General features: G+C 32.5%; 2 protein-coding genes across 2 annotated transcripts; both read left to right on the plus strand.

Moving 5' to 3' along the window:
- Window positions 1-4,805: 4,805 nt before the first annotated feature.
- LOC120180460 (expansin-A4-like) lies at window positions 4,806-6,115 on the plus strand. The gene is made up of 3 exons (XM_039185779.1): window positions 4,806-5,042; window positions 5,168-5,486; window positions 5,773-6,115. Exons 1-3 carry the CDS (start codon window positions 4,892-4,894, stop codon window positions 6,080-6,082), a joined length of 780 nt encoding a protein of 259 aa, XP_039041710.1. The 5' UTR covers window positions 4,806-4,891; the 3' UTR covers window positions 6,083-6,115.
- A 16,126-nt stretch (window positions 6,116-22,241) lies between these two features.
- On the plus strand, window positions 22,242-24,391 carry LOC120180469 (serine/threonine-protein kinase PCRK1-like). Its single transcript, XM_039185787.1, has 4 exons — window positions 22,242-22,738; window positions 22,979-23,245; window positions 23,367-23,489; window positions 23,679-24,391. The coding sequence occupies exons 1-4, from the start codon at window positions 22,310-22,312 to the stop codon at window positions 24,243-24,245; spliced, it is 1,386 nt and encodes a 461-aa protein (XP_039041718.1). The 5' UTR covers window positions 22,242-22,309; the 3' UTR covers window positions 24,246-24,391.
- Window positions 24,392-25,777: the final 1,386 nt, after the last annotated feature.

The raw sequence follows: 25,777 nt of genomic DNA on the forward strand, positions 1-25,777 counted from the left end.
ATGTGGGATAGTGTTTTTAAGCATTACCAACATCATCCATGCTCGATGTCACAGTCTGTCGATTGCTCTCATCAAAGGTATTGTGTTGGAGGTTGCACTCCAAAGTGAGAAAAATATCAATTGAAAACTTTTAATCAATTTACTCTAGAAATTATTAACATTTATGAATATATCATTAAATTCGTGTATCATGATTAATTGCATTTTTAAGATTAATTTTATAATTTAGTTGAGTTTCATATTTATTATTTTCTAGTTGTTGTGTTTATAAAATTTGATTTTTGAGTATATATATGAACAATTTTAACTTATAATAAGTATTGAACTCACAATTTAGGGGAGATAAAAGTGTCAACTAAGAATTTTTATTCAATTATTCAAAAGATTGTTGACATTTATGAGTATATTATTAAATTTATGTATCATGATTTATATTTATTAATAATATTTTCGTGTATTTTTTCTCTTCACTTGGTTTAAATAGATAAGTTTTTTTTTAATAAAGTATGTTTCCTTATAAAATTGAAGTGCTACATCTACAATCCATCAGAATTATCCTAATGGAATATATATATATATATAAATGATTCGTTTTTTTCATTGTTGATTTTAATATATAAAAGCTTTTAAAATATTGAATATATAAGTTATGAGTGTAGAGTAATCTGAAAATAGATAAGTAATAAACAGGGTTTTATCACCAATTGTTAGTCTAAGGAATGAATCGATTTGTCAATCTCAAGATAAAATATTAAGTTGAATTTAACTTACTAATTGATCATAAAAAATATTAAGATAAATAAAAAATAGAGATATAAACTAGAATTCCATCTCGATAAATAATTTCTTTACTCAAACTAAAAATATATATAAATCATAAAAGGGTATCCCGGAGAAGCCAAGTGCAAGGCTTTGTTTAATAATTATAATCCATTAATTGCAAATGAATAGCGATTGGTCAAACTGTCGAAGCCATTAATCTACCCCTGACCAAGGGCACCCCAATTTCCAGCAGCCAATGCATTCTATGTATAATGCCATAATTCCAAGTTATCAATCTGGAAATTGGAAATCAAAGTCAACTAAAGGGACGTGTCCCCCAGTATTATAACCCAAACTCCACCTAAACATTCAAGGTGTTAGCTAATAGGTTGGAGTTGGACCCATACCACATTAAGGCGTCAAAATAATTTGATCCTCCAGCTTATGTAAACTAAATCATTTTTATTTTTATAGATCAATTTCCATTCTTTATTTTTTATATCATTGAATTATTTTATTTTATTTTATAAATTTTCATATATTTCCCATTTGTTCACAAAAGTATTTTAATTTTTTAATAAGTAGAGTTAAAATAATAAATATTATAAAACTTAACAAGTGCAAAAATTCATTTTGCCTATATTAATAGATAATTGTACATATTACTTTCATTATAAATTCTCTTCAAACTTTAAAATATTCTCTATCAACCCTTAAATCATAAGTATTATTTTTCCAATTCTTCCATTAATAATAATTCTATTGAATTCTTAAATTAAGAATTGAACATATGATATTATAAAAATCACTTTATTTTTTGATATCTTAAAAATTGAACTCGTAATATTTTAAATCGGTTTTTATAGTAATTATTATAATAAATTATGTAATTTATAATTTTATGACTAATTATAACATCTTAGACTGGGGAGTCGAGAAAAAAGGATTAACAAAACGTGGGTAAATATAATTGATCCACGTATGTGACGTAAATTATGGAAAGGGATCATTTTTGTGGCATGCACGACGCACATGGCTAAGAAAAATAGGGAAAAATCGTCATGTTTTATAAATGACTCACCTATATCAACAATTACACTTCACGCATCTCTCACATTTCACCCAATTTTGCCCCCACACTCATTTGCGAACCTCCTCAATTCGTGTACCTGCACGTCATAATGTCACTTCTGTTAAATATTTTTCATAAAAAATTATAATTATATGGATAACGAATAAAGATTTATGTAATATATATTATTAACTTTAAAAAACTCATATAAAATCTAGTCTCTATAGAAAAAAATCTATTTTTATTTTTTTTAGTTTTGATAAAAAAATTATTGGAGTTTTTTTATATTGTTGATGATTGTTTTGGGAGTTACGTTTGAGGTTATAATTTTCTCTCTTAATAATACTGTTTTCAAAATTAATATATATTTAACAATGTAATGTATCTTATTAATATATTTAATATTTATTATTTTAAAGTTTAAATTCACACGTCTTTATGCCAAAGAGTATTGACACAAGTGGTTGAAATTCAAAAATTTAAACTTAAAATGTCAAATTCGATGAAAAGGAAGGTTCTCCATTAGCCACAAAACTCACACCCTAAAAGTTAAGAAAACCCCTAATATCAGGCTTGTTTTTCTTTATCGGTATAATTATGTTTTTAGTCCTCGTACTTTTATCTTGAACCAAAAATACTCTTTTTAAGATCAATTGGGCTTTTATCTTGAACCAAAAGATTCAAATTCAAAGTCACCCATGATATATATTGACACGTTCTTCTACGATCTAATAATTAATAATTCATGTAATTAAATGAGATCATGTATCAAGTTTTTGTAATTATTGTCTCTTATCATCTAATGAATGATTAAATGACTATCGAACATTTAAAGTATATAAATGATATTTTTTTTAATCTAGAGGTTTTACTTTTTTTTATCTCTCTTTACAATTCTTTATTATTTGGTCATATTAAAAGGAAGTTCTACCAATCTTCAATAAAATCATTCGATTCTTCATATACAATGTTATAAACTATTAAATCATTCATCATCTATCAATATGGACTATTTTTAAATATATTAAATTCTTAGTTGAAATTATGTAATCACTATATATATATTAATTTGTATTAGTAAATCTTTTAAGAAGTAATTTTCGAATTTATTGGCGTGTTTCGAATGGTAATAAATTGCATGAAATGGACATGATCTCGTTGCTAACACGCAGGTCGATTAAAAGAAAATAATGAAATGAACTAATTTATTTGGGGAAAAACGAAATCACGGCACGGGGAGCAAGAATCAAGTGTGGGAGGGAGTGGCTCGAGATTTAGTGTAATAAGGGCCGATGATAGCGGATTAAGTAGGTCCAGTCCAGCCCACTGTTGGATCATTTCCCTTTTTAAGTGTCTTCCGGTTGGCATACATTTAATCTGAGTGGGTCCAGCTCATACCACCCAAATCCTTTTGTTCTGTTCCACTCGGCCTAAAACTATAGCCGTAGATCAGGCTTCTCCTTTTTGGAATTTATGTAATTATTATTATTAAATAGAACGATTTTCTTTTATCGAACACTATTTAGAAAATTAACCCACGAGAAAGCAACTTTAGTGATGAATTGTTTGAAATATCCAAATAACGGGCCTCTCTATCTCTTAGGGTGTGTTTGGTTCACGAAATGTAAGATTATCAGTAGGAATAAAAGATTACCAAGAAATAAGATTACTAGGAATGTTGTATTTTGTGTTTGGTTAGTTTAGTAGGAATATAAGATTAGCGTGTTTGGTTAAAAAAATAAAAGATTATTGGAATGTATATTTGACCAAATTGTCCTTATTATATATTTGTATAATATTACAAATTGTAAAATATTTATATATTTTTTTAAAAAAATTAAATTCATAATATTTATATATTTTTTTTACAAAATAAAAAATATAAAAAAGGTTTAATGAAAGGGTAAAAAAAAATTTAACCCCTGAACTTCATATAAAATTTTAATTATAGATTTTTTTTTGTAAATCTAAAATAATTTAAGGATAAATTTGTAATTTAACCTTCGTAGAATTTTTATTATTCAATAACAGAAGAATGATATTTTTGAAAAAAAATAAAAATTTAAGGGCATTTTAGTCCAAAACACCGGTAATGTTACAATACCTAAGGGAAGAGAGGTAATGACATTCCCGGTAATATACTCCAAAAAATCTACTATTGGTAATAAAATATTACCGGGAATGAGATTCCCGGTCAACCAAACATGGGAATGTGGGATTCTCATCCCATGGGAATCTCACAATCCTTGAACCAAATACCCCCTTAGGATACGTTTGGTTCACGGAATGTAAGATTATCAGTGGGAATAAAATATTACTAGGGAATAGAATTACCGAGAATGTTGTATTTTGTGTTTGGTTGGTTTAGCAGGAATATAAGATTACCGTGTTTAGTTAAAGGAATAAAAGATTATTAGAATGTATATTTGACCAAATTGTCCTTATTATATATTTGTATAATATTACAAATTATAAAATATTTATATATTTTCTTTAAAAAATTAAATTCATAATATTTATATAATTTTTTTACAAAATTAAAAATATAAAAAATGTTTAATGAAAGGGTAAAAAAATTTTAACCCCTGAACTTCATATAGATTATAGACTTTTTTTTTTGTAAATCTAAAATAATTTAAGGATAAATTTGTAATTTAACATTCGTAGAATTTTTATTATTCAATGACAGAAGAATGATATTTTTGAAAAAAAATAAAAATTTAAGGGCATTTTAGTCCAAAACACCGGTAATGTTACAATACCTAAGGGAATGGAGGTAATGACATTCCCGGTAATATACCCAAAAAAAATCTACTATTGATAATAAAATATTACCATGAATAAGATTCCCGACTAATCAAACATGAGAATGTGAGTAATCTTTGAACCAAACACCCCCTTAAAGGTTGAGACCCATCTATTTAAGTACCCCCTCCATCCCTTACCTTTCCCTTAAAACTCTCAAGTCTTACTTTACCTTTCTTTGAAAAAAGAAGAGAGAATTGGTTTTTGAGAGTTTTGGGATTTAACCCCAAGTAGTTGAAGGAAAAAAAGTAAATGAATAGTGTGAATGTAGCATGCATTATTGTGGGTTTAATATCCTCAATTTGGATGGGTGAAGCAAGAATTCCAGGAGTTTACTCCGGTGGTGCATGGCAAAATGCCCATGCAACCTTCTATGGCGGCTCCGATGCATCTGGCACCATGGGTATCTTCTTCCTTCAACTTCCGTCTTTTGTCCGTGGCTTTTAAATGGCGCGAATTGAGCTACATTATTACCTTAATCTCTCCAATTATTATTATTATTAACTTGGTTCTAATAATGGTTTGCAGGAGGAGCTTGTGGCTATGGAAACTTGTACAGCCAAGGTTACGGAGTTAACACGGCGGCGTTGAGCACGGCTTTGTTCAACAATGGGTTAAGCTGCGGCGCTTGCTTTGAGATAAAATGTGCTAGTGATCCAAAATGGTGTCATTCAGGAAGCCCTTCCATCCTCATCACAGCAACCAACTTTTGCCCACCAAATTACGCTCTCCCCAACGACAATGGCGGCTGGTGCAACCCTCCTCGCTCTCATTTTGACCTCGCCATGCCCATGTTCCTTAAGATTGCTGAGTACCGTGCCGGAATTGTCCCCGTTTCTTACCGCCGGTATATCCTCCGTTCCCGTCTAACTCTGTTTTTTTCCCCTTGAAGCTCACTACATTTGTTACTAAATAATTTTGATGTTTACTGCAATTTTAATAAACAACATACGTAGATTAATTAATAATAATGCATAAAGTCCTTGCTATTATTCTTTTACCATGGAATCAGACAAAGACTGTAAAGTTCCCAAGGCCCTGTCTTATTGATAAATGTCTGTTCCACACGTACAATCATGCTCCGCGATTTATGCTAACAGCACTCCTTTTTTTTTATTTAATAAATTACGTAGGGTGCCATGCCGGAAGAGGGGAGGAATCAGGTTCACGATTAACGGTTTCCGTTACTTCAACTTGGTTTTGATATCCAACGTGGCGGGTGCAGGGGATATCGTGAAGGTTAGCGTGAAAGGATCTAGGACAGGTTGGATGAGCATGAGCCGAAACTGGGGTCAGAACTGGCAATCAAACGCTGTTCTGGTTGGTCAGTCACTCTCGTTCAGGGTCACAGGCAGTGACAGGCGCACTTCCACCTCTTGGAACATCATTCCCGCCCATTGGCAGTTTGGACAAACATTCACCGGCAAGAATTTCAGAGTTTGATTTATATCTTCCCATTTGATGATTTTGAGGAAGGATCAATTTGCAAAAGCAAAACAAGTTGCTAACCCCAGAAGTTAGAAAGCTAAGCGGTAAAATTGAGAAAGTTTCCAGCTATTACCCATCTCCATTTTTACCCTTTTTGTGGTTCCCATTTTTAAGTTTTAGCTATTATGATCCCTCTTTTAGTGGTAAAGAGAAAAGGGGCAAATATGTAAGCGAAAAAGACTGACGCGGATGCACAAAAATGTATCCCGCGGTAAAAAAAAATAGTTTAACTAGGCTAATTAATATTATTATATCTAGTATTTGTGAAGTCTATTGTAGTAACTTTATATGGTTGAGTTGAAGTATTATATATAAAAATATATATATGGTTTGTACCCAATGCTTGTTTGAATTAATAAATTAAACGTAATTGTGCACTTAAATGCTATATATGTTGTTCAATATGGGTAGGATATGTTTTGAGGTCCTTATCTAAAATGAAGCTTCCCTTCCCTTATCTATTTGGAGTGTGTTGAAGCAAAGCAACGGAACAAATAGTATAAAGTAGTTAGTGGGATATTATCCCTATCCTCGCCACTCTGTGGGGAAATTTCCTGTTAGTATGCAAAAGCAAATAGCGAATATTATCTGTACTCATTCCATTTTTTATGCAAAAAAAGGTTATTTTAGTACATACTGCTGGCTTCTTGTTATTAAATTAAGGGGAAATAATAAATAAATAGAGTGTTTCTATTTCCAACTTATCTTGAAGTTAATCGTGAACATTAAAAATTTAAGGTTATAATCGTAACCGTAAACATAAATCAAATGATGTGGGAAATCGTAATATTGTTATCTCTCTCTGCATCTTCTATTACATCTGAAGTTGGATTTCAATAGAATCCACCAGCTATCCGTTAAATAGAAACAAAAGAACGATCTCATTGTCTACAGAATGAATGGAGGAGTTGGAATTGGTCCAAACAAAAGAATCCTTTTATTTTTCTTTCAGTTATAAGGGAAAGTTACAAGTAACATTAAATTACATTTCTTTCAAGTAAAGATACGTTGCCAATAATTCCATACTTCATATTTGGATGTCGCATCAGTCAAGCCTCGAACGCATTTCCCAGATTTGCTCAAATCAAAACTTCTGCACATGGCTTGTGGGCCTATTTCACATACGCCCCAATGGAGCTGGGTTTTCGTTTTTCTTTTCTTTTTCTTTTATATTTTTTAATATCATAAACAATAATATTAATATTTAGTAATTCACCTATAAATATTTTTTAGGGTATATTAATAACATAATTTTTTTCTCATATGTGATACTTACAAATAATTTTTTTTAAAATAAACATAATCATCAAAATAAACCATTAATATAAAAAAAAATTAAATTTTATGAACATAAATTCACCGTAAATTTCACCCGTATCCGCCACCGTTATTATTAAACTATATAATAAATAATATAACAAAGTCCACTCTCCTTCACTGGGTTAGAAGGTTGATCTTTCTCCGCTTTCTCATTCTCTGTTTGTTGGTTTTTGAGAGGAAATATCATTGAATTATTTTATTTTTTTTCATATTACAAAAAATAAGAGGGAGACAAAACAATAAAGAAGCGGCTTTGGATTCCTTGGTTCTACCTTCTTTATACTGTTTTAGAGTTGAATGTGGGTCTGGCTGGCTGAAATTTTCACATTAATCATTCTTTCTCTAATCATGTGTCCTATTTATAATGATACATGGTAACATGGCTATTGAATCAAGGATAAAAAAACCCCTTTCTCAGTTAACAACTCTCTAGGTTTAGAATAACTAAAATATTAATTAGAGAAGGATCTGTAGTTTAATACATGATTCTATCAAAATCAAGGTGTATATATATGTTTATTTTATAAGATATTATGCAACATGGCCTAATCAGTGTGCCTTACCATTTTTTAGAATGCGGGTTCTTTTTTTCTTCATATGAAAAATCAGACTACAATGAACTTTATAACAATATTGGTTAATAAAATTCAATTTAAATGAAAGGGCTTTCCTTGTTTGAAAAGAAAGGATATATTAATCTATAATGATTTAAATTCTATACACATAACTAATTATAAATGATTTGAGAGGAAAATAAAAATAAAAACCCTTTAATTTCATTTAAAATAATGGATTTGGTGAACATGTCACAACATAAACATTATTGATTAAGTTAAACTTTTTATTACTGTTTTAAAATTAACGGTTTAATTTCTAACATTAACGATCAATTACAGTTAACAATCATGATGTGGGACATTAACTCACATGATTTGACATCGTTTTACCACGTTAGATCGACCCTTTAACTCCCCTTTACTATTGACCGACATTTGACTTGGCTTATTATCCACCCTATAAATGATTAGTACTGGACTCGTCTTATTCAAGCGAAGATTAGAGCAATCGTTCTAGAGTATTGCTAGAAACATGAAATAAGGAGGATTTTAATGGTACACGCATTGCACATCCGAGAAGGTTTCAAACACTTTCCATATACATAATAATAAATTTTAAGATAAATATATATATTTATTTTTTATTTTTAAAATTTAAAAATAAAATTAAAAACTAATCAACGAAGATTAATCTTATTATTATACTTTAAAAAATAAATAAAAATTCTTTTAAAAATACGTTATATGTCAAGTTTTAAGTAGATATAGGAGTCCATGTCAATTTGTGTGATAAATATGAACAAACCTATGTACAGCGAAAAGAAATCATATATAAACATAAAAAATAAAAATGGTATGATTTTGGAAATAAATATAATTTATATATTAAAGAAATATTTAACCCAAAATAAAAATTGATTAACTAGTATTAACATTTCTTCAAAGGAAATAAGGTAATCTATGTGTCAAATCAAATTTAACTTTTAATTTGCAACTTGTGACATAATTTGATTATTGAAATCAAAATTGGGCAGCCGAAATGGTCCAATTCAATTGCCAAAACAGTCATAAACTTTTATTAGTGACAATACCAATCGCTCCAAAACACATGCATTTCTTAAAGATGAAAAAAAGGAATGATTACACGTGTTTTTAGCTCAACTCTATTGCCCGATTTGACCCCTTCAATTTGGGGAGCATTACTGTAAAATTAATTTATCAGTCGAACAAGTTTCAATTTTTTATATTTTTAATATATTTTTATTTTACATATTGATTTTTTTAATGGGAAGTAGGCTAAAGTCATTACATGGACTTTGTTATCTGATAGATCGGAGGGCCATAGTAATCTCTACAGGTAATATCCAATAAATGAGAAAGAAAATCATCAAAAATAGTAAAAATCACCTATGGAAGAGTTCACAACAAAGTCAGCCGCGGGTCCGTTACACCACGTCGTAATGTTACGCGCAAAAGAACTCATAAGAGATGGAATGGAGAGTAGTTGAATAGCATCGCTTCTATCGGATTGGACAACGACTCGCTCAAACCCAAGCTGTCACATAATTTTGAGTCCCTCTAGTATGCCCCACAGCTCCGTCTCTATCACAGAAGAATGGCCTAAAGCTCGTCGAAAAACAACCAAGCAATCACTTGAAGGATTCCTCAAGAGACCCCCAACTGCCCCATACCCAGTCAAGTGCGAGAGCGCTCCATCTGTATTAAGACATATCCATCCATCATCTGGTGAAGATCATTGAACTTGAAGCATACCCGGAGCAACATTGAAAATCTGGTGGGCCTATGTAGTATGGTGATTCCGCTCCAATGAAACCCAACATGAAACAAACAAATTGGGGCAATATAAAGGTCTTGGAAGATCTCTTCATTTCACCTTTTCCAAACTTGTCAAATAATAGAGGCAAAGATCACACACCACGGCGCATTTGTCTCCGGATAAATAGTACGAAAGTTAAAGTCTGAAACAAGCTACGGCTCGAGCAAATTATGGAAGAATAAACTAAACCCGAGAACAAGAAATTCCCACTGCTGTCGAGTAGCGACAGTCACGCAAAATGTGGAGAAGAGTTTCAGACGGGTGATTGCATACCGAACAACTTGGATTAGATCAAATACAACCTGGCACATTTAAGTTTCCATTTGAAGTTTTATTCAATTTTATTGAGGGCAGTAAATGCACTGGGAACGAAGAAGCAACGCTTCAGATCTTCCTTCTAGTAAATTCAATCTTTATTAATAATTTTTAAAAGAATTATCATATTAATCAAAAGGTTACCATATTAATCTTCATTTATTTATTTTTTTTAAAAATTGAAGTTAAGAAAGAATATATTCCAACGCGAAAACGAATCAATTTCCAATGCAAAAATGTTTGACCCCACAAAGTCCCACTCCAAAAAAAACAACACTATAAATTCCAATCAAAGCCCTTGAGATTTTCAGGTAACCAAAAGCTTCAAAGGAAAATGGGACCTTTTCTCTCTTGTACTGTCTGAGACTAACAGTTCTCTGCATCTCTAGGACCCCCACTCTCTGTCATAGTCCTCGTGACAAGCCTCGTAATTATAAAATAAATAATATTTTTTTAGATAATTATATTAAGAAAGTAATATAGAGAATAAAGGTGTTGGTCTACAGGAATTCGAAAATTTTTAATTCTAAGTCGATTTGATCTTAAACTAAGAAACATGTAAAACAAGTAAATTAAAAAGAAATAAGGATTTTAAAATAAACAAGTAAAATAAAATTAAAGTAAAACTAAGATGCAAACAACAAGAAAAATTGAGAAAAGTAAATGGTAAAGGAATAATAAAGATGAGAAATAGCATCAGTTTCGTTTCGCCTCAATCTGTCTCGATAGCGGAAATAAATTTTACTTCGGATACTTGCCGGTTACAGTCTGTAAGACCCAACCCTTGTAACTTGCTCTTCTCCTTGTGAACTGATTTCCAAAGTTAATCCTTGAAAATTAGCCCTTGTTTGGATTAATATCAACTATCGATATTAATGTCAATGATGGTTTTGAACTGGAAAAGTTTGTGCTCGAATTATAGTGTCTCGATGAGAATCCAAACCGATCTTGATTTCTCTTAACGGACCGCAACTAAGATAGTTCTTAGGGAATTGAATTTGCTACAGGCCGATTCTCCTCCCCAACTATAGATCACAACGTCGAATAAATCAATATGCTCTATACACTCTTTGGATTGAAGATATTGAGATGTTGAAGAAAGGTCGATCGCTTCTCCTTGTTTGCAGAAAAATCAATAAAAAAATATGAAGATGTTACATACCCTTTCAATTCTCACGAGACTAAATTGAGTTGTCGCTCAACTACTATCTAATGAAAAGTTTAGCCAGTATGGTAGAAATCATGCTTGGCGTGTAGAAAAAGAGTAGATAGAGAAGAAAAATAATTTTATTGAAATAATCTAAAATAAAGAAAAAGTCAGAACCAGTTCTATACATTATAAATTTGTACCTCCTTCATGCTTAATCTCTAGGGGTATTTATAGTCTTGAGTTAACCTAATGAAAATAAAATACAAACTTTTAAAATATTCAAACTCTTAATTCTAACAAACTAAAAACCCTAATTAATAAATATTAAAAATCTTAAATAAAAATTCTATGCAAACTAAATTCCAAATAAAATGATAAAATTTCAAATATTTGAATTCAATTACAACTTTTAAATTCCTAAAGAATTATGGTTCGCATTGCTTTTCTCCTTTGATCTTGCTACTTGGAATATTTAATTAGAGTTTGTACTTGGATCGACCTTTGAATTTGAGTTGGCGTCGACTTTTTCCAAATAAGTAGGAAAATCTATTTAATTTGCCTTTTAATTATTATTTCTTGAAAAATAGAGTCATGCACAAATTTAAATTGAAACAGCCCAAATTAACACTATAAAAGGAGATAACACGGTTTAATTAATAACAAAATATTAACCAAATAAAACACTCATCAAATTCCCCTCACTTATTCAATTTTTGTCCTCAAGCAAGCCTTAATCAATTGTAAAAATCTCAAATCATTAATCTATTTTCTCACAATGTACCAAGGAAAACCAAACAAGCTAATGATCACGTCGAGTATCAGAAACAAGGTAACAATTAAGCAAATATGCATAACTAGCAAGAATTTTAAGTAAAAGCCAAGACATCCCAATTATCCATCAATTTCAATGCAACAAGACTCAATACCTCCAAGGTTTAACTCATTATCACTCAAAGTGTTTAGGGTAAAAGAAATCGCTCAAATTCGGGATTAATAAAAACATTACCATAAGCTTGTACGAAAATCAACTCCCCACCACTCGTTCGAACAAGATGAATATAATCAAATGGTCTTTAACAAGGTTGTAACGGTGCTTAGTTTGGGGTGGGAAAAGGACGAAAATTTGGGTTCAAAGATCAAGACAATAGATGTAAAATATATGAGTTCAATCCACGAATTCAACAAAGTAAACACACTCGAGGAAGCGTAACCAAATAATTTTTTTCTTTTTTACTTTTTTCATTTTTCATTTTTCATTTTTATTTATTTATATATTTATTTTGTTCGAACAATTTGTTCGATCCAGAATAATTTTTTTTTTGAATTGATTCCTCTTTCTTCTCTTTTTTTTGTTTGTGAAGCAAATCTATCTCATGTCTCGGCAAGGGTAACAAGATAAGAGAAAAAAAAATAAATAAATAAGGCTTCGGGTTTTGTAATGTGGTAAAAAAACAAAGAAAATGATAAAGGCTCAAAGTTGATTCCCTAGTGGATGTAAATGAAAGGGTAGGCCACTTGGGTAGAGAAATGGGTTAATCCTAAGTGCCATAATCATTTTAAAGCATCAAATTTCAACATGTGGTGTCGATATGCATTTAATCACAAGTTCAAGAATGTCAAAATTAATCTGGCACGCTCAATCAAACAAATTAGCAAGAATAAGAAGATATACTCGTTAGGCTCTAATCTCACAAGAAGGGGTAATTTGTATCGAGTCAAGAAACATATCAACTAAAGGATTCATGGAATATCAAGCAAACATTTTAGGAAAAATACTAGTCATGACATTTTTACTATCATGCACCCTAAATCTGATAAAAAGTGTGATCACAAACTCCTAAGGTATTCAGTGAGACAAAGCAAGATTCAAAATTCATAACAAGAGATTTCAACAATTCAATCAATGCAACTCAATTTCAAAAATGTAGATAAGCGAGAGATAATTCGATGTAAGTGTTCTTTATGTTCTATACCCCCTCACTTAAAGCATATTATCCCAATATGTATATTAAAGCATAGGAGAAGGAATAGAGATACTCCATGTGTTTAGTGATGGCCTCGACCTCAGCCAGAGGTAGCCAGGCGGAGATAAAAGAGAATCTCGACAAGAGTGGACTCAAGGGAGTTGAGAAGATTATGAATTTCATTAAATTGATATTGCATGTTCGGTCGTGCATCATCTGTCGGAGTCGATGGTGACGCATGTCTTCGGAGGAAGACGTGCTTGCTTCGAGGTGTTGTGGTGCTAAGAGGTACAATGAAAGGTGCATCAATTGTGCCGGCAAGTAATCTCATCATGTCCAAGCATCGCAGATCTAAACCATCCATAGAAAAATATGAGTAAATTGTTCAGTAGTAAAAGAATGAGGGAAAAGTCTAGATGCGAGATGAGTTATTTAAGGGCCGAGAATCAATGGTTGATTAGAGCGCACAACAAGCTCGAAAGCTTGTTCGAACCAAAATCCTAGGTTAATTTGATGCCGGTAAGCATGCACCAAAAGAAGAACACTTCAAATTTTCTCAAACTAGGTGTATTATTGTTATTCCCTGAGTAGTTAAATGCAAGAAACCGATGGATGTATCGAAGTGCAGAGTCATGGATGTATCACCCTTTTGTTGTTTGTGCATTGAATGTTTGTCTTGAAGAACCGGTTATCATGGAGTAGGCATAGTCTGTGTCAAAATCCTATGGAATTTCAAGTAAAGATGTCAGATAGCTTTGGTCTGTGACATCTGTTATAAACCCCATAGAAAAATTAAAATTAGAAATTGACATCCTAAAGTACTATCATAACATGAGAAAATATATAACATCCAGGGAATTCATGCTAATAACTCGATGTGGTAAAAAGTTAAATGTGGTACAAAATTAAAGAACCAATTCATAGTATGCTCCATATTTAATTTCAGGATATAAGGTCCATCCAATAGCATTGGAGTAATGTGTAACGGAATGTCTCATATGCAAAGTATCTAGAGTACGAGTATGAATGTACTTACAAGCTTGAAAGTTTTGACTCTGAATATTATTAAATTGGATTCGTTCATTGACATTGAATTCCAAATAGCCTCGCAACTCTTCTTTAGATGGTATGGTAAGGTAATGTGATGATGTTGATGATGTCGGTGAAGGTTGATGTTCTGGTGAATTCAAAGGTTCGACATTGTTGCGAGGCAAAGAAGATTGAGCGAAGTTGAAATTGCTTGGTTTAAAATTGAATTTCTGAGCAGCGAATATTTGGCTTCTTGTTTTCAGTATCTTGAAATATTTGCAGCAGAGAATAAAGATGAAATGAAGAAATGAAATATCGTGAAATACTAACCGATGACACTTTTGCTGGTTGACAAGAGCGACGATCGATGTCATGGGAAAGGTGGTGCACGATAGTCAGCGGTGGTGATGGTGTAGGTTTAGTAATCGACGGTAGGTTAGCAAGGAGGGAAAAGAAAATAAGAAAAATGTTTTAACGGTTTTAAAGAAAATAAAAGAGGTGGTTCGTTTGATTTGTAAGATTAAAAAAATTAGTGGGTTTATATAGGGAGGGGAAAAGAGTTTGTGTTGAAGACGATTCTTAATTAGTTCTAGGAGAACTGAAATAAAAGAAAGGATTTTGGTGGATTAAGGTGTTTTAAAAGAAAAATAATGGTAAAATATTAATAGTAGTAATAGTAGTAATAATAATAATAATAAGGTTGTTTCAGTGAAAAAGAAGGTTTTAAAATAATAATAATAAAAAATGATGAAAATGAAAATAATAAAAATAAATATAAAAAATTAGGGGTGGGGGTACCAGTAATGGGGTTGATTTAAAATTATATATATAATTATAATTGCTAACCTATGCCAACTTGATAATGTGCATCGTTTTGCTTCCTGTGAAATTCTAATATGTCGGTTTTGCTTAAACTTTAACTTGATCAAGGTGTTCGGGTACCTAAAAAATTCAAACGAAAATAATTAAGAATGTATAAAATAAAATAAAACAATCAGAAGAAAAATAAAATAGAATGAGTTACCTCCCATCAAACGCTTTGTTTAATATCATTTAGCTCGATGACCTGATTCAGACTTCATGTTCTTCTAAAATTATTTCCTTTATCACACATGCTTGATTGATCTCATAATATGGTTTTAATCGCTGACCATTTACTTTGAAACAAGTTCCCGAATCATCTTGAATTTCAACTGCGGCATGGGGAAATACTTGAGTCACAATATAAGGTCCTGACCACTTCGTTCGTAATTTTCCTGCAAAAAATTTCAATTTAGAATTAAACAATAAGATTTTCTGATTGATATTAAAAGTTTTAAATGAAATTTGATGTTCATGGAAATCTTTAGTTTTATCCTTGTAAATCTGAGCACTACCGTAAGCATTGCGACGAATTCTTCAAGTTCTTGAATGTGTAATTTTCATGCTTCACTGATTGCATCCATCTCCATATTGCATTCTTTAACCGCCTAGTAAGCTTTGTATTCCAATTCAATCGGTAAGTGACACGATTTACCATAAACTAGACGTTATTGAGACATGTCGATGTGACCTTTGTAAGCAATCCAATATTCCCATAAGGCATCGCTAAGTTTCAAACTCCAATTTTTCTATTCAGTTTCACAATCTTTTCAAGAATTAATTTAATTTATTGGTTTGAAACTTCTGCTTGTCCATTAGTTTGAGGATGATAAGCCGTGGCAATTCGTTGGGTGACTTCATATTTCTTAACTAATGCATCGATGATGCGATTGATAAAATGTGTTCGTCGATCACTAATTATTGACCTTGGGGTTCCAAATCTCAAAAAATATAATTATTCAAAAATTGAATGGTAGTTCTAGCATCATTATTGCGAGTAACTTTAGCTTCTACCCATTTTTAGACTTAATCAACGGCAAGAATTATGTAATAATTCCTGTGAGATGAAACAAATGGACCTATGTAATCGATGCCCCATACATCAAATATTTCACAAATCTATATCGGATTAAGATGCATCTCATTATGTCGGCTTAAATTACCTGCAAGCTGACATTTTCACAAGATTTGCAGAATATATATGTATCATAAAAATGTTAGGCCAGTAAAATCCACATTCAAGAATTTTATGTGCAGTTATTTTTGGTCCAAAGTGCCCTCCGCAAGAAAAAGAATGACAAAATTTAAGGATATAATTTACCTTGTTTTCGTCAACACATCATTGAATTACCTGGTCTGAGTAAGATTTCCAAAGGCATGGATTGTCCCAAATATAAAATCGAGACTCTCGTTTGATACAGTTTACCTCAAAACGATTTAGACCACATGGAAATACTCTCGTGGCTAAGTAATTAACAATATTTGCATACCACAGTATATGTATTTGCGCTAAAAATAATTTTTCCTCATGGAATTCTTTCCTGAATAAGTTCGTCGATATTAAATATGGGGAGTCGACTTAGGTGATACACGACTAAATTTTTACATCCATTCTTATCTTTAATATGAAGATTAAACTCTTGTAAGAGTAAAATCCTTCGGATTAAGCGTGGTTTTGCCTCTTTCTTGCTTAATAAATATTCCAAAGTTGCATGATCAGAATAAACAGTAATATTAGTAATGAGAAGATAAGAATAGAATTTATCCAAAGCAAAAATGATAGCAAATAGTTCTTTTTCAGTGGTCGAATAATTTCGTTGAGTTACATCTAGTGTCCTAGACGTATAGGCAATGACGTGGGGTTCTTTGTCAATTTTTTGTTAGAGCACGATTTCTACGCTTGAGACACTTGCATCACACATGATCTCAAAAGGATAATCCCAATTGGGCGGCTGCACTATGGGTGCCGAAATAAGTTCTTTCTTTAGGATGTCGTGAGCTTCTTTGCATTCGTCGTCGAATTCGAAAGATGTATCTTTTTTGTAGAAGCTTACAAAGTGGTTGTGCTATCTTGGAAAAATTATTTATAAACCTGCAATAAAATCATGCATGTCCAAGAAAAGAACGAATTTCCCTCACAGTTGTGGGGTATGAGAGTGAGCGGATAATATCAATTTTTGATTTATCAACCGAAATTTTATTAGCAGAAAAAAATGTGACCAAGAATTAAACCTTTTTCAACCATAAAATGAAATTTTTCATAATTAAGCACAAGGTTTTCAAGGCATCATTTTAACACATTAGTTAAATTCAAGAGACACTCGTTAAAGGAATTACCGTATACCGTAAAGTCGTCCATAAAAACTTCAATTCCTTTTTCTACATAATCAGAAAAGACACTAAGTATGCATCTCTAGAATGTACCTAGCACGTTACATAGGCCAAACGACATTTGTCGATAAGCGAATGTACCAAAAGGACATGTAAACGTTATTTTCTCTTGATATTTCGATGCGACTGGAATCTAAAAAATCCTAAAAAATAATCTAGACAACAATAGTGAGATTTATCAGCTAATCGTTCAATCATTTGATTAATAAAAGGAAGCGAAAAATTATCTTTTTGAGTAAGTGAATCCAACTTCCTATAATCGATTCAAAGCCTCAATCCATTTTGAATTCGTGGAGGTACTAGTTCACCTTCAGAATTTTCAATTACCGTTACTCGGGTTTTCTTAGGAACTACATAGATTATACTTACCCAATTACTATAAGGTATTGAATAGATGATATAAACGTCTAAAAGTTTTTGAATTTCTTTCTTAACGACCTCCATTATTGGAGGATTTAAACGCCTTTTCCTTCTTGGGATGGTTTTGCACATTCTTTAATTTTAATCTTATGCATACATGTCGATGGACTGAGTCCTTTAATGTTAGCTATAGTCCAGCTGATTGCCTCATGTGCACGTAAAACTGTCATCAAGTCTTCTTCTTCCTCCTTTGAAAGCTTATTTGAGATAATTACCGGGAGGGTGGTGTTTTGTCCTAGGAATTCATATTTGAGATGATCCGATAATTGTTTAAGTTCAATATGTGGTGCCTGTAAAATTGAAGGTAAAATTTAGATTTACTTGGGGTTAGGCGTAAATCAAATTGTATTGAAAATATATTTTCTAGCTCCATAACTTCTTCATCGTAGTTTTGAAATTCTCTGTACAAATCATCAAATAAGCCGGTCTCAATAAAATCATTCACCAAAGGTTCAATAACATCAACAAAATTAATGTTTGCAACATTATCTGAATGTTTCATCGATTTGTAAACATTAAATTTTACTACCTTACCATCGAATTCCATAGTAAGAATTCCACTCTTAATGTCGATTTTTGTTTGTGCAGTGCTTAAGAATGGGCCGCAAAGAAGGATCTCGGAAGAAGAATTAGTTCAATTATTTTCTATGTCGATGACATATAAATCGGCTGAAAAAATTAATTCATTTATCTTAACAAAAACATTTTCAAGAAGTCCTTCAGGATAAATGAAGGATCTATCAGCTAGCTGAATTGTTACTATAGTTTCCTTCAAATGCTCAACAGAAAGTGAGTTGTAAACAAATAAAGGTATAACATTAATTGAAGCACCAAGGTCACACATATCACGTTTAATTCCTACATTGCTGATTTTACAAGGGATAACGAACATACCTTGGTCTTTTAATTTCGTTGGAAGTTTAAGTTGAAAAAAAGCTGAGACATTTTCACCTAAATTTACCTTTTCAGTGATGGTAAGGCTCCTTTTATTTGTGTAAAGATCTTTAAGAAATCTGGCGTATCTCGACACTTTTTTAAATTGTTTTAAGAAGCGGTATATTAATCTCTACTTTTCGAAAATCATCAAGAATTTCCTTTTCCTCAGCTTGTTTGTCACATGTTACTAACCTGGAGGGAAAATGAGGTGGCTTCGAGTAAGGAGAGATTACAAAAGTCGTTGGTTTTGAATATTTCTTTCTATGTGTGTTAGCTTCCTCTTCTTGAGATTTTTCTTTCTTTTTTTCTTCCTCTTCTGCATCAACTCCTTTCTGGTCCTTCTGGGATCTCATTTTTTCTTTTTATTTGGAATTTGCGAAAGATTATTTAGGGATTGGCACGATCACAATTCCACTTCGAAGGGTGATGGCACTAGCGTTCTCTCGTAGGTTTGCCTCAATTTAAGATAATAGCTTTCCCTGTGATTTCATTCCTCCCATGTCTGATCCAATTGACTTATTTGTTTATATATTTCATGTAGATGTGATTCAGTTCGATTTGAATTTTTTATTGAGAAAGTGCCAAACTCTCTATAATGGATTTCAGTGAAGACTTTGGTGGCTGGTACTGCTGTTGTTGAGGTGCTCTTGGTTGATATGGTTGTTGAAGAGGCTTTTGGTTCTACCCATAGCTAAAGTTCCACCCCGAATTATAGGTATTTGCGTTAGGGTTGTATTGTGTTTGGGGAGGTCCAAGAAAATTTCCAACTGCTTTGACTTGTGCTATAGAGTATTCTTGTAACATCATACAACAATTTGTGGGATGGTCCGACATTGTACATATTCCACAAATTCTAGTCGTACTCATTTTTCCTACAACAAGAGTTTGAACAATATCAACCAATTTATCAATTTTATTTTCCAAAAAAATTGTACTTATCTCGTGAACCAATTGAGTAGGTTCACTCGTAGAGTCAAATTGTTGAGAGTTAATAGCCATAGTTAAAATCAAATTTTTGGTCGCTTGTGGAGTCATATTAACGAGTGCTCCTCCACTAGCTGTGTCAATCATCTTCCTCTCCAAAGGAAGTAATCATTTGTAAAAGTATTGAAGAAATATTTGTTCCGACAATCTTTGTTGTGGGCAGCTTGCACAAAGTTTCTTGAATCGTTCCCAGTAGTCGTATAACGAATCTCCATTTATTTGTTGCACTCCTAAGATTTTTATTCTTAATTCATTCACTTTTGATGCAGGGAAAACATGTCAATAAAAGGACGAGTCATATCAACCCATGTATTAACAAAATTAGGAAGTAAATAAAATAACCAATCTTTGATCATCAGATACTCCATGTGGTTTTATGCTAGAGAAAACTAGATGAAACTCAGTAAGATGCTTGTGAGGACTTTCGTTGAGCAGTCCACGGTAAGTAGATAAAAGATTAATTAAACTCATTTTTAGCTCAAACGGTGTTTCTCCATGAGGGAATGCGATGCATAACAGTTGTTGTTCGGTAGGTTTTGCAGCTAATTCTCAGATTGTTTATTAATCCATTGAAGTGGTTTCTCGAAGTCTTCTTCAACGTCAGAGAAGGTTTCAGTGTCAAAGGGTGTATTTGGATTAGGTTCTGGATTGGATTCGGATTGTTGTGATTATTGTTGTTGTTTTCGCCTTTCTTGTAGCGTACTGTGAACATATTCTTCGGGCTAGTGCTTCGATCTTAGGTACCCAATCAACTAGTTTGCCTGGATTTTTCCTAGTCATAAATCAAAACAAATTTTAATCAGTAATTTTAGCGTGATCCCCGGTAACGATGCCAATTTGAAAAGCATCGTAATTTTGAAATAAATAATTATTTTTTATTAGATAATTATGCTAAGAAATTACTATAGAGAATAAGGGTGCCGGTCTACAGAGATTCGAAAATTTCTAATTCTAATTTGATTTAATCTTGAATCAAGACACCTGTAAAACAAGTAAATTTAAAAGAAATGGGGGATTTTAAAGTAAGCAAGTAAAATAAAATTACAGTAAAACTAAGATGCAAACAATAAGGAAAATTGAGAAAAGTAAATTGTAAAGGAATAATAAAGATGAGAAATAGCCTCATGCTTCGCTTCTCCTCAATCCGTCTCGATTACTAAAATAGATTTTACTTTGGATACGTGCGGGTTACAGTCTACAAGGCCCAAACCTTGTAACATGCTCTTCTTTCTTGTGAACTGATTTCCAAAGTCAATCCTTGAAAATTAACCCTTGTTTGGATTAATATCGACTATCGATATTAATGCCAATGCTGGTTTTGAACTGGAAAAACCCATGCTCGAATTATAATATCTCAATTAGAATCCAACCTGATCTTGATTTCCCTTAGCAGACTATCGCTAAAATTGTTCTTAAAGAATTGAATTTGCTACAAGCCGATTCTCCTCCCTAACTGTAGATCACAACGTCGAACAAACCAATGTGCTCTATACACTTCTTGGATTGAAGAAAGGTTGATCGCCTCTCATTGTTTGCAGAAAAATCAAGAAAGAAACCTGAAGATGTTACATACCTTTTCGATTCTCACGAGACTAAATTAAGTTGTCGCTCAACTATAAGCTAACGAAAAGTTTAGCCAACCATTGTAGAAATCATGCTTAGCGTGTAAAAAGAGAGTAGATGGAGAAGAAAAATAATTTTATTGAAATAAACTAAAACAAAGAAAAGCTAGAACCAATTCTATAATGAATTCTAAACTTGTACGTCCCTTAAGCTTCACCCTAGGGATATTTATAGTCTTGAGTTAGCATGATGAAAATAAAATAATAACTCTTAAAATATTCAAACTCTTAATTCTAACAAATTAAAAATCCTAAATAAAAATTCTATGCAAACTAAATTCCTAATAAAATAATAAAATCTCAAATGTTTGAATTCAATTACAACTTTTAAATTTCTAAAGAATTATGGTTCGCCTTGGTTTTTCTCATTTGATCTTGCTACTTGAAATATTTAATCATAATTTGTGCTTGGATCTATCTTTGAATTTGAGTTGGCGTCGACTTTTCTCAAATAAATAGAAAAATTTATTTAATTTACATTTTAATTGTTATTTCATGAAAAATAATCCTGCACAAATTTAAATCAAAACAACTCAAATTAACATTATAAAAAGAGATCACAATTTAATTAATAATAAAATATTAATCAAATAATACACTCATCACCTCGTGATTTCTTTCACTCCGGTTTCTCATTTAATCCTTTTTCCCTAACAATTCCAAACAAGAGCACAAAACCCACCCCACAAAATTTGAAACTTTGACATTATTTACTCATCACCACCCTTTTGAATTTGACCCCATAATCTTTCTCTCCTTGTTCTTTCATTTTCGAAACTCTGCTCTTCTTGTAATTATGAAGTGCTTTCATTTCACTAACTGGGAGAGGCGGGACGGGGGAGACGATGGAGGCGGCGGCGCCGCTGCCGTTTTGAGGGTGGCGCCGAAGGTGACGTGGACGAGGTCATTTAGTGTGGCGTCGAGCAGCGCCGGTATGAGTCGTTCTGAGTTCGACTCCCAGTCGATCAGGGACTTGGCCTCGGATGACTCGACCGTCGGTTGTTTCTACGAGTTACTGACTCAGCGTCGAGCAAACGATCTGCGGTCTTTCACATTCACCGAGCTGAAATCAGCTACCCGTGGGTTCAGTAGAGCTCTTTTGATTGGTGAAGGCGGGTTCGGATGCGTTTACAGAGGTGTCCTTAAAGTTCCTGATGAAGCTAACGACGGTCGTGATTTAAAGTTGGATGTCGCCATCAAACAACTCAATCGTCACGGTTTCCAGGCATAGCCCACTCTCATCCCTCGTCGCTTTCCCATTTTACACATCCATTTGAAATATATAACTTTTTGATGTGTTCAATTTAATTGCAAAATAACTGTATAATCCATAATTATGAGAAGCTTAATCTTGCTTATGATCTGCATAACAATGTAGTTGTACACATTAAGAATGTTGACATTGGTTATTATTAAAGTATGAATCATAGTTGAATATCTTTTGCGTTGCTTTGTTAGTATTCAGGGGCATAAGGAATGGATCAATGAAGTGAGCCTTTTGGGTGTAGTTAAGCACCCGAATCTTGTAAAATTAGTTGGATATTGTGCTGATGATGATGAGAGAGGGATCCAGAGGCTTTTGGTCTATGAACTTATGCGTAACAAAAGCTTGGAAGATCATCTCTTGGCTCGGATGCCATTGTCATTGCCGTTGCCCTGGTTGACAAGATTGAAAATCGCTCAAGACGCAGCCCGGGGTTTGGCTTACCTACATGAAGAAATGGACTTTCAGGTATACCTTTTAAATGATGTCTTAAAAACGCAAAATATTAACTTCAATCCTTACTGTCAACAATGCGGTTTGTGTTCCGCTTCATGATCTAGGTTTGCTTTTTATGATTTGTGCACTGCAGCTAATATTTCGAGATTTCAAGACGTCAAATGTTCTACTAGATGAGGACTTCAACGCGAAGCTCTCAGACTTTGGATTAGCTAGACAAGGACCTTCGGAAGGATTTGGCCATGTTTCTACAGCAGTAGGTTAATCACTTTTGTTTAAGCTATAGTACTATTTTTAGATGTCATGATATCTGATTTAATAGTTTATGCCTTAGAAATTTAGTTCTTGCAGAACTATAGTTGTAAACTATCATGTTGAGATGCCATTTTATGTTGGATTCATGGATACTAATAGCTGCTTTTACTGTTTCAAAAACCTTTATAAGGTTGTCGGAACAGTAGGTTATACTGCCCCTGAGTATGTGCAAACCAGTAGGCTAACTGCTAAGAGTGATGTTTGGAGCTTCGGGGTGGTTCTGTACGAGGTCATCACCGGAAGACGAGCACTAGAAAGAAATCTACCTCGAAGTGAGCAGAAGCTCCTCGAATGGGTGAGACCTTATGTATCTGATTCGAAGAAATTTCACCTTATCATAGATCCTCGCCTTGAAGGACAGTATTGCATCAAATCCGCCCAGAAAGTAGCATCCTTGGCGAACAAATGTTTATTGAAAAACCCAAAGTGTCGTCCTAGAATGGCTGAAGTGGTTGAGATACTAAGCAACATCATTAGTGAGACTTCATGTAAAGACGGAGGTGTGACTGGGTCAGTCCGTGAAAATGAATATGTAAAGGAAGGAAGTGGAGTAGAGATGGAGGGCGAGTCTAGCAAGCAAGGGAACAGATACTTGAAGATGGTTTTAGATATCAGAGAGATAATCAGTTTAAGAAACAAATCAATTGTGAAGTTAGATTGGAGAAATTGGACACCCGGACTGGTGAGGACTTGGTGATGACCGATGACGAGATCACAACCGGGAAACAGAAATAGATAAGCCTCTCAGTGAGTGCATTATCAAATACATAGTAGCATGAAATACTGTTTTAATTCGTTTCTAACTCCATCACTGTTTAATGAATGAATTAGTCGAGTCACATCACAGTATATAGCTAAATTTGAAATGGTCTAATGAAGATTTTTCAATAATAATAAGTACAAGTAGCAGTCTGTGATATCACATGTTTTGAAAAACGAAATCTTCGTGGGACCGGTGGCTGATCAGCTGCACGAATTTTCACCTCTTATGTTGCCGGAGTCCAACAAATTACCTAAACGTCTCAACTTTCAAGCCAATTGAAAGCAAAACTTTCTATTAAATTATACTTTTCCATCAAACAATTCCATTCCATGTTTTGACTGGTATTTCAGCAGCAGCTGTCAGGGCTTTGATTTTGATTTACGCAAGTAACCCATGGTTCATAACTTAGTGCAATAATATCTTCCTTATGTGTCCAAAACTCAGGATTATATTAAAATTTAGGGTGTGTTTGGTTGGGGGAATGTGAGATTTTCATGGGAGTGAGATTTTCATGGGAGTGAAATTCACATTCTCCCGTTTGGTTGGTCGGGAATGTCATTCCCAGTAATTTTACATTACCAATAGTGAATTTTTTAGGGTATATTATCGGGAATGTCATTACATCTCTTTCCTTATGTATTATTAGATTACCGGCGTTTCATACTAAAATGCCCTTAATTTTTTTTTCTTTCAAAAATATCATTATTCTGTCTTTGAATAATAAAATTCTATGAAGGTTAAATTACAAATTTATCTTTAAACTATTTTATATTTACAAAACAAAGTCTATAATTAAAATTTTATATGAAGTTCAGGAGTTAAAATAAAATTTTACCCTTTCATTAAACCTTTTTATATTTTCAATTTTGTAAAAAAAAATTATATAAATTTTATGAATTTAAATTTTTTAAAGAAAATATATAAATATTTTTCAACTTGTTAAAAAAACAAATATATAATAAGGACAATTTGGTCAAATATATATTCCAATAATCTTTTATTCCTTTAATCAAACACAGTAATCTTATATTACTGCTAAACCAATCAAACACAAAATACAACATTCACAGTAATCCTATTCCCTGATAATCTTTTATTCCCACTGGTAATCTTACATTCCGTGAACCAAACACACCCTTAGGGGGTGTTTGGTTCAAGGATTGTGGGATTCTCATGGGATGAGAATCCCACATTCCCATGTTTGGTTGGGAATCTCATTCCCGTAATATTTTATTACCAATAGTAGATTTTTTGGGGTATATTACCGGGAATGTCATTACCTACATTCCCTTAGGTATTGTAACATTACCGGTATTTTGGACTAAAATACCCTTAAATTTTTATTTTTTTTCAAAAATATTCTTCTTCTGTCATTGAATAATAAAAAATCTACAAAGGTTAAATTACAAATTTATCCTTAAATTATTTTAGATTTACAAAAAAAAGTCTATAATTAAAATTTTATA

The sequence above is a fragment of the Hibiscus syriacus genome, unplaced genomic scaffold (genome assembly GCF_006381635.1).
Source record: "Hibiscus syriacus cultivar Baekdansim isolate YM2019G1 unplaced genomic scaffold, ASM638163v2 tig00003715_pilon, whole genome shotgun sequence".
NCBI classification, from domain to species: domain Eukaryota; kingdom Viridiplantae; phylum Streptophyta; class Magnoliopsida; order Malvales; family Malvaceae; genus Hibiscus; species Hibiscus syriacus.

Excerpts from the sequence above, each read along its gene's own strand:
- LOC120180460 (XM_039185779.1), top strand. The coding sequence starts at position 4,892 with ATGAATAGTGTGAATGTAGCATGCATTATTGTGGGTTTAATATCCTCA. Across the intron at positions 5,043-5,167 it reads CGATGCATCTGGCACCATGG|GAGGAGCTTGTGGCTATGGA; the intron begins GTATCTTCTTCC and ends AATGGTTTGCAG. Across the intron at positions 5,487-5,772 it reads GTCCCCGTTTCTTACCGCCG|GGTGCCATGCCGGAAGAGGG; the intron begins GTATATCCTCCG and ends TAAATTACGTAG.
- LOC120180469 (XM_039185787.1), top strand. The coding sequence starts at position 22,310 with ATGAAGTGCTTTCATTTCACTAACTGGGAGAGGCGGGACGGGGGAGAC. Across the intron at positions 22,739-22,978 it reads TCAATCGTCACGGTTTCCAG|GGGCATAAGGAATGGATCAA; the intron begins GCATAGCCCACT and ends GTTAGTATTCAG. Across the intron at positions 23,246-23,366 it reads ATGAAGAAATGGACTTTCAG|CTAATATTTCGAGATTTCAA; the intron begins GTATACCTTTTA and ends TGTGCACTGCAG.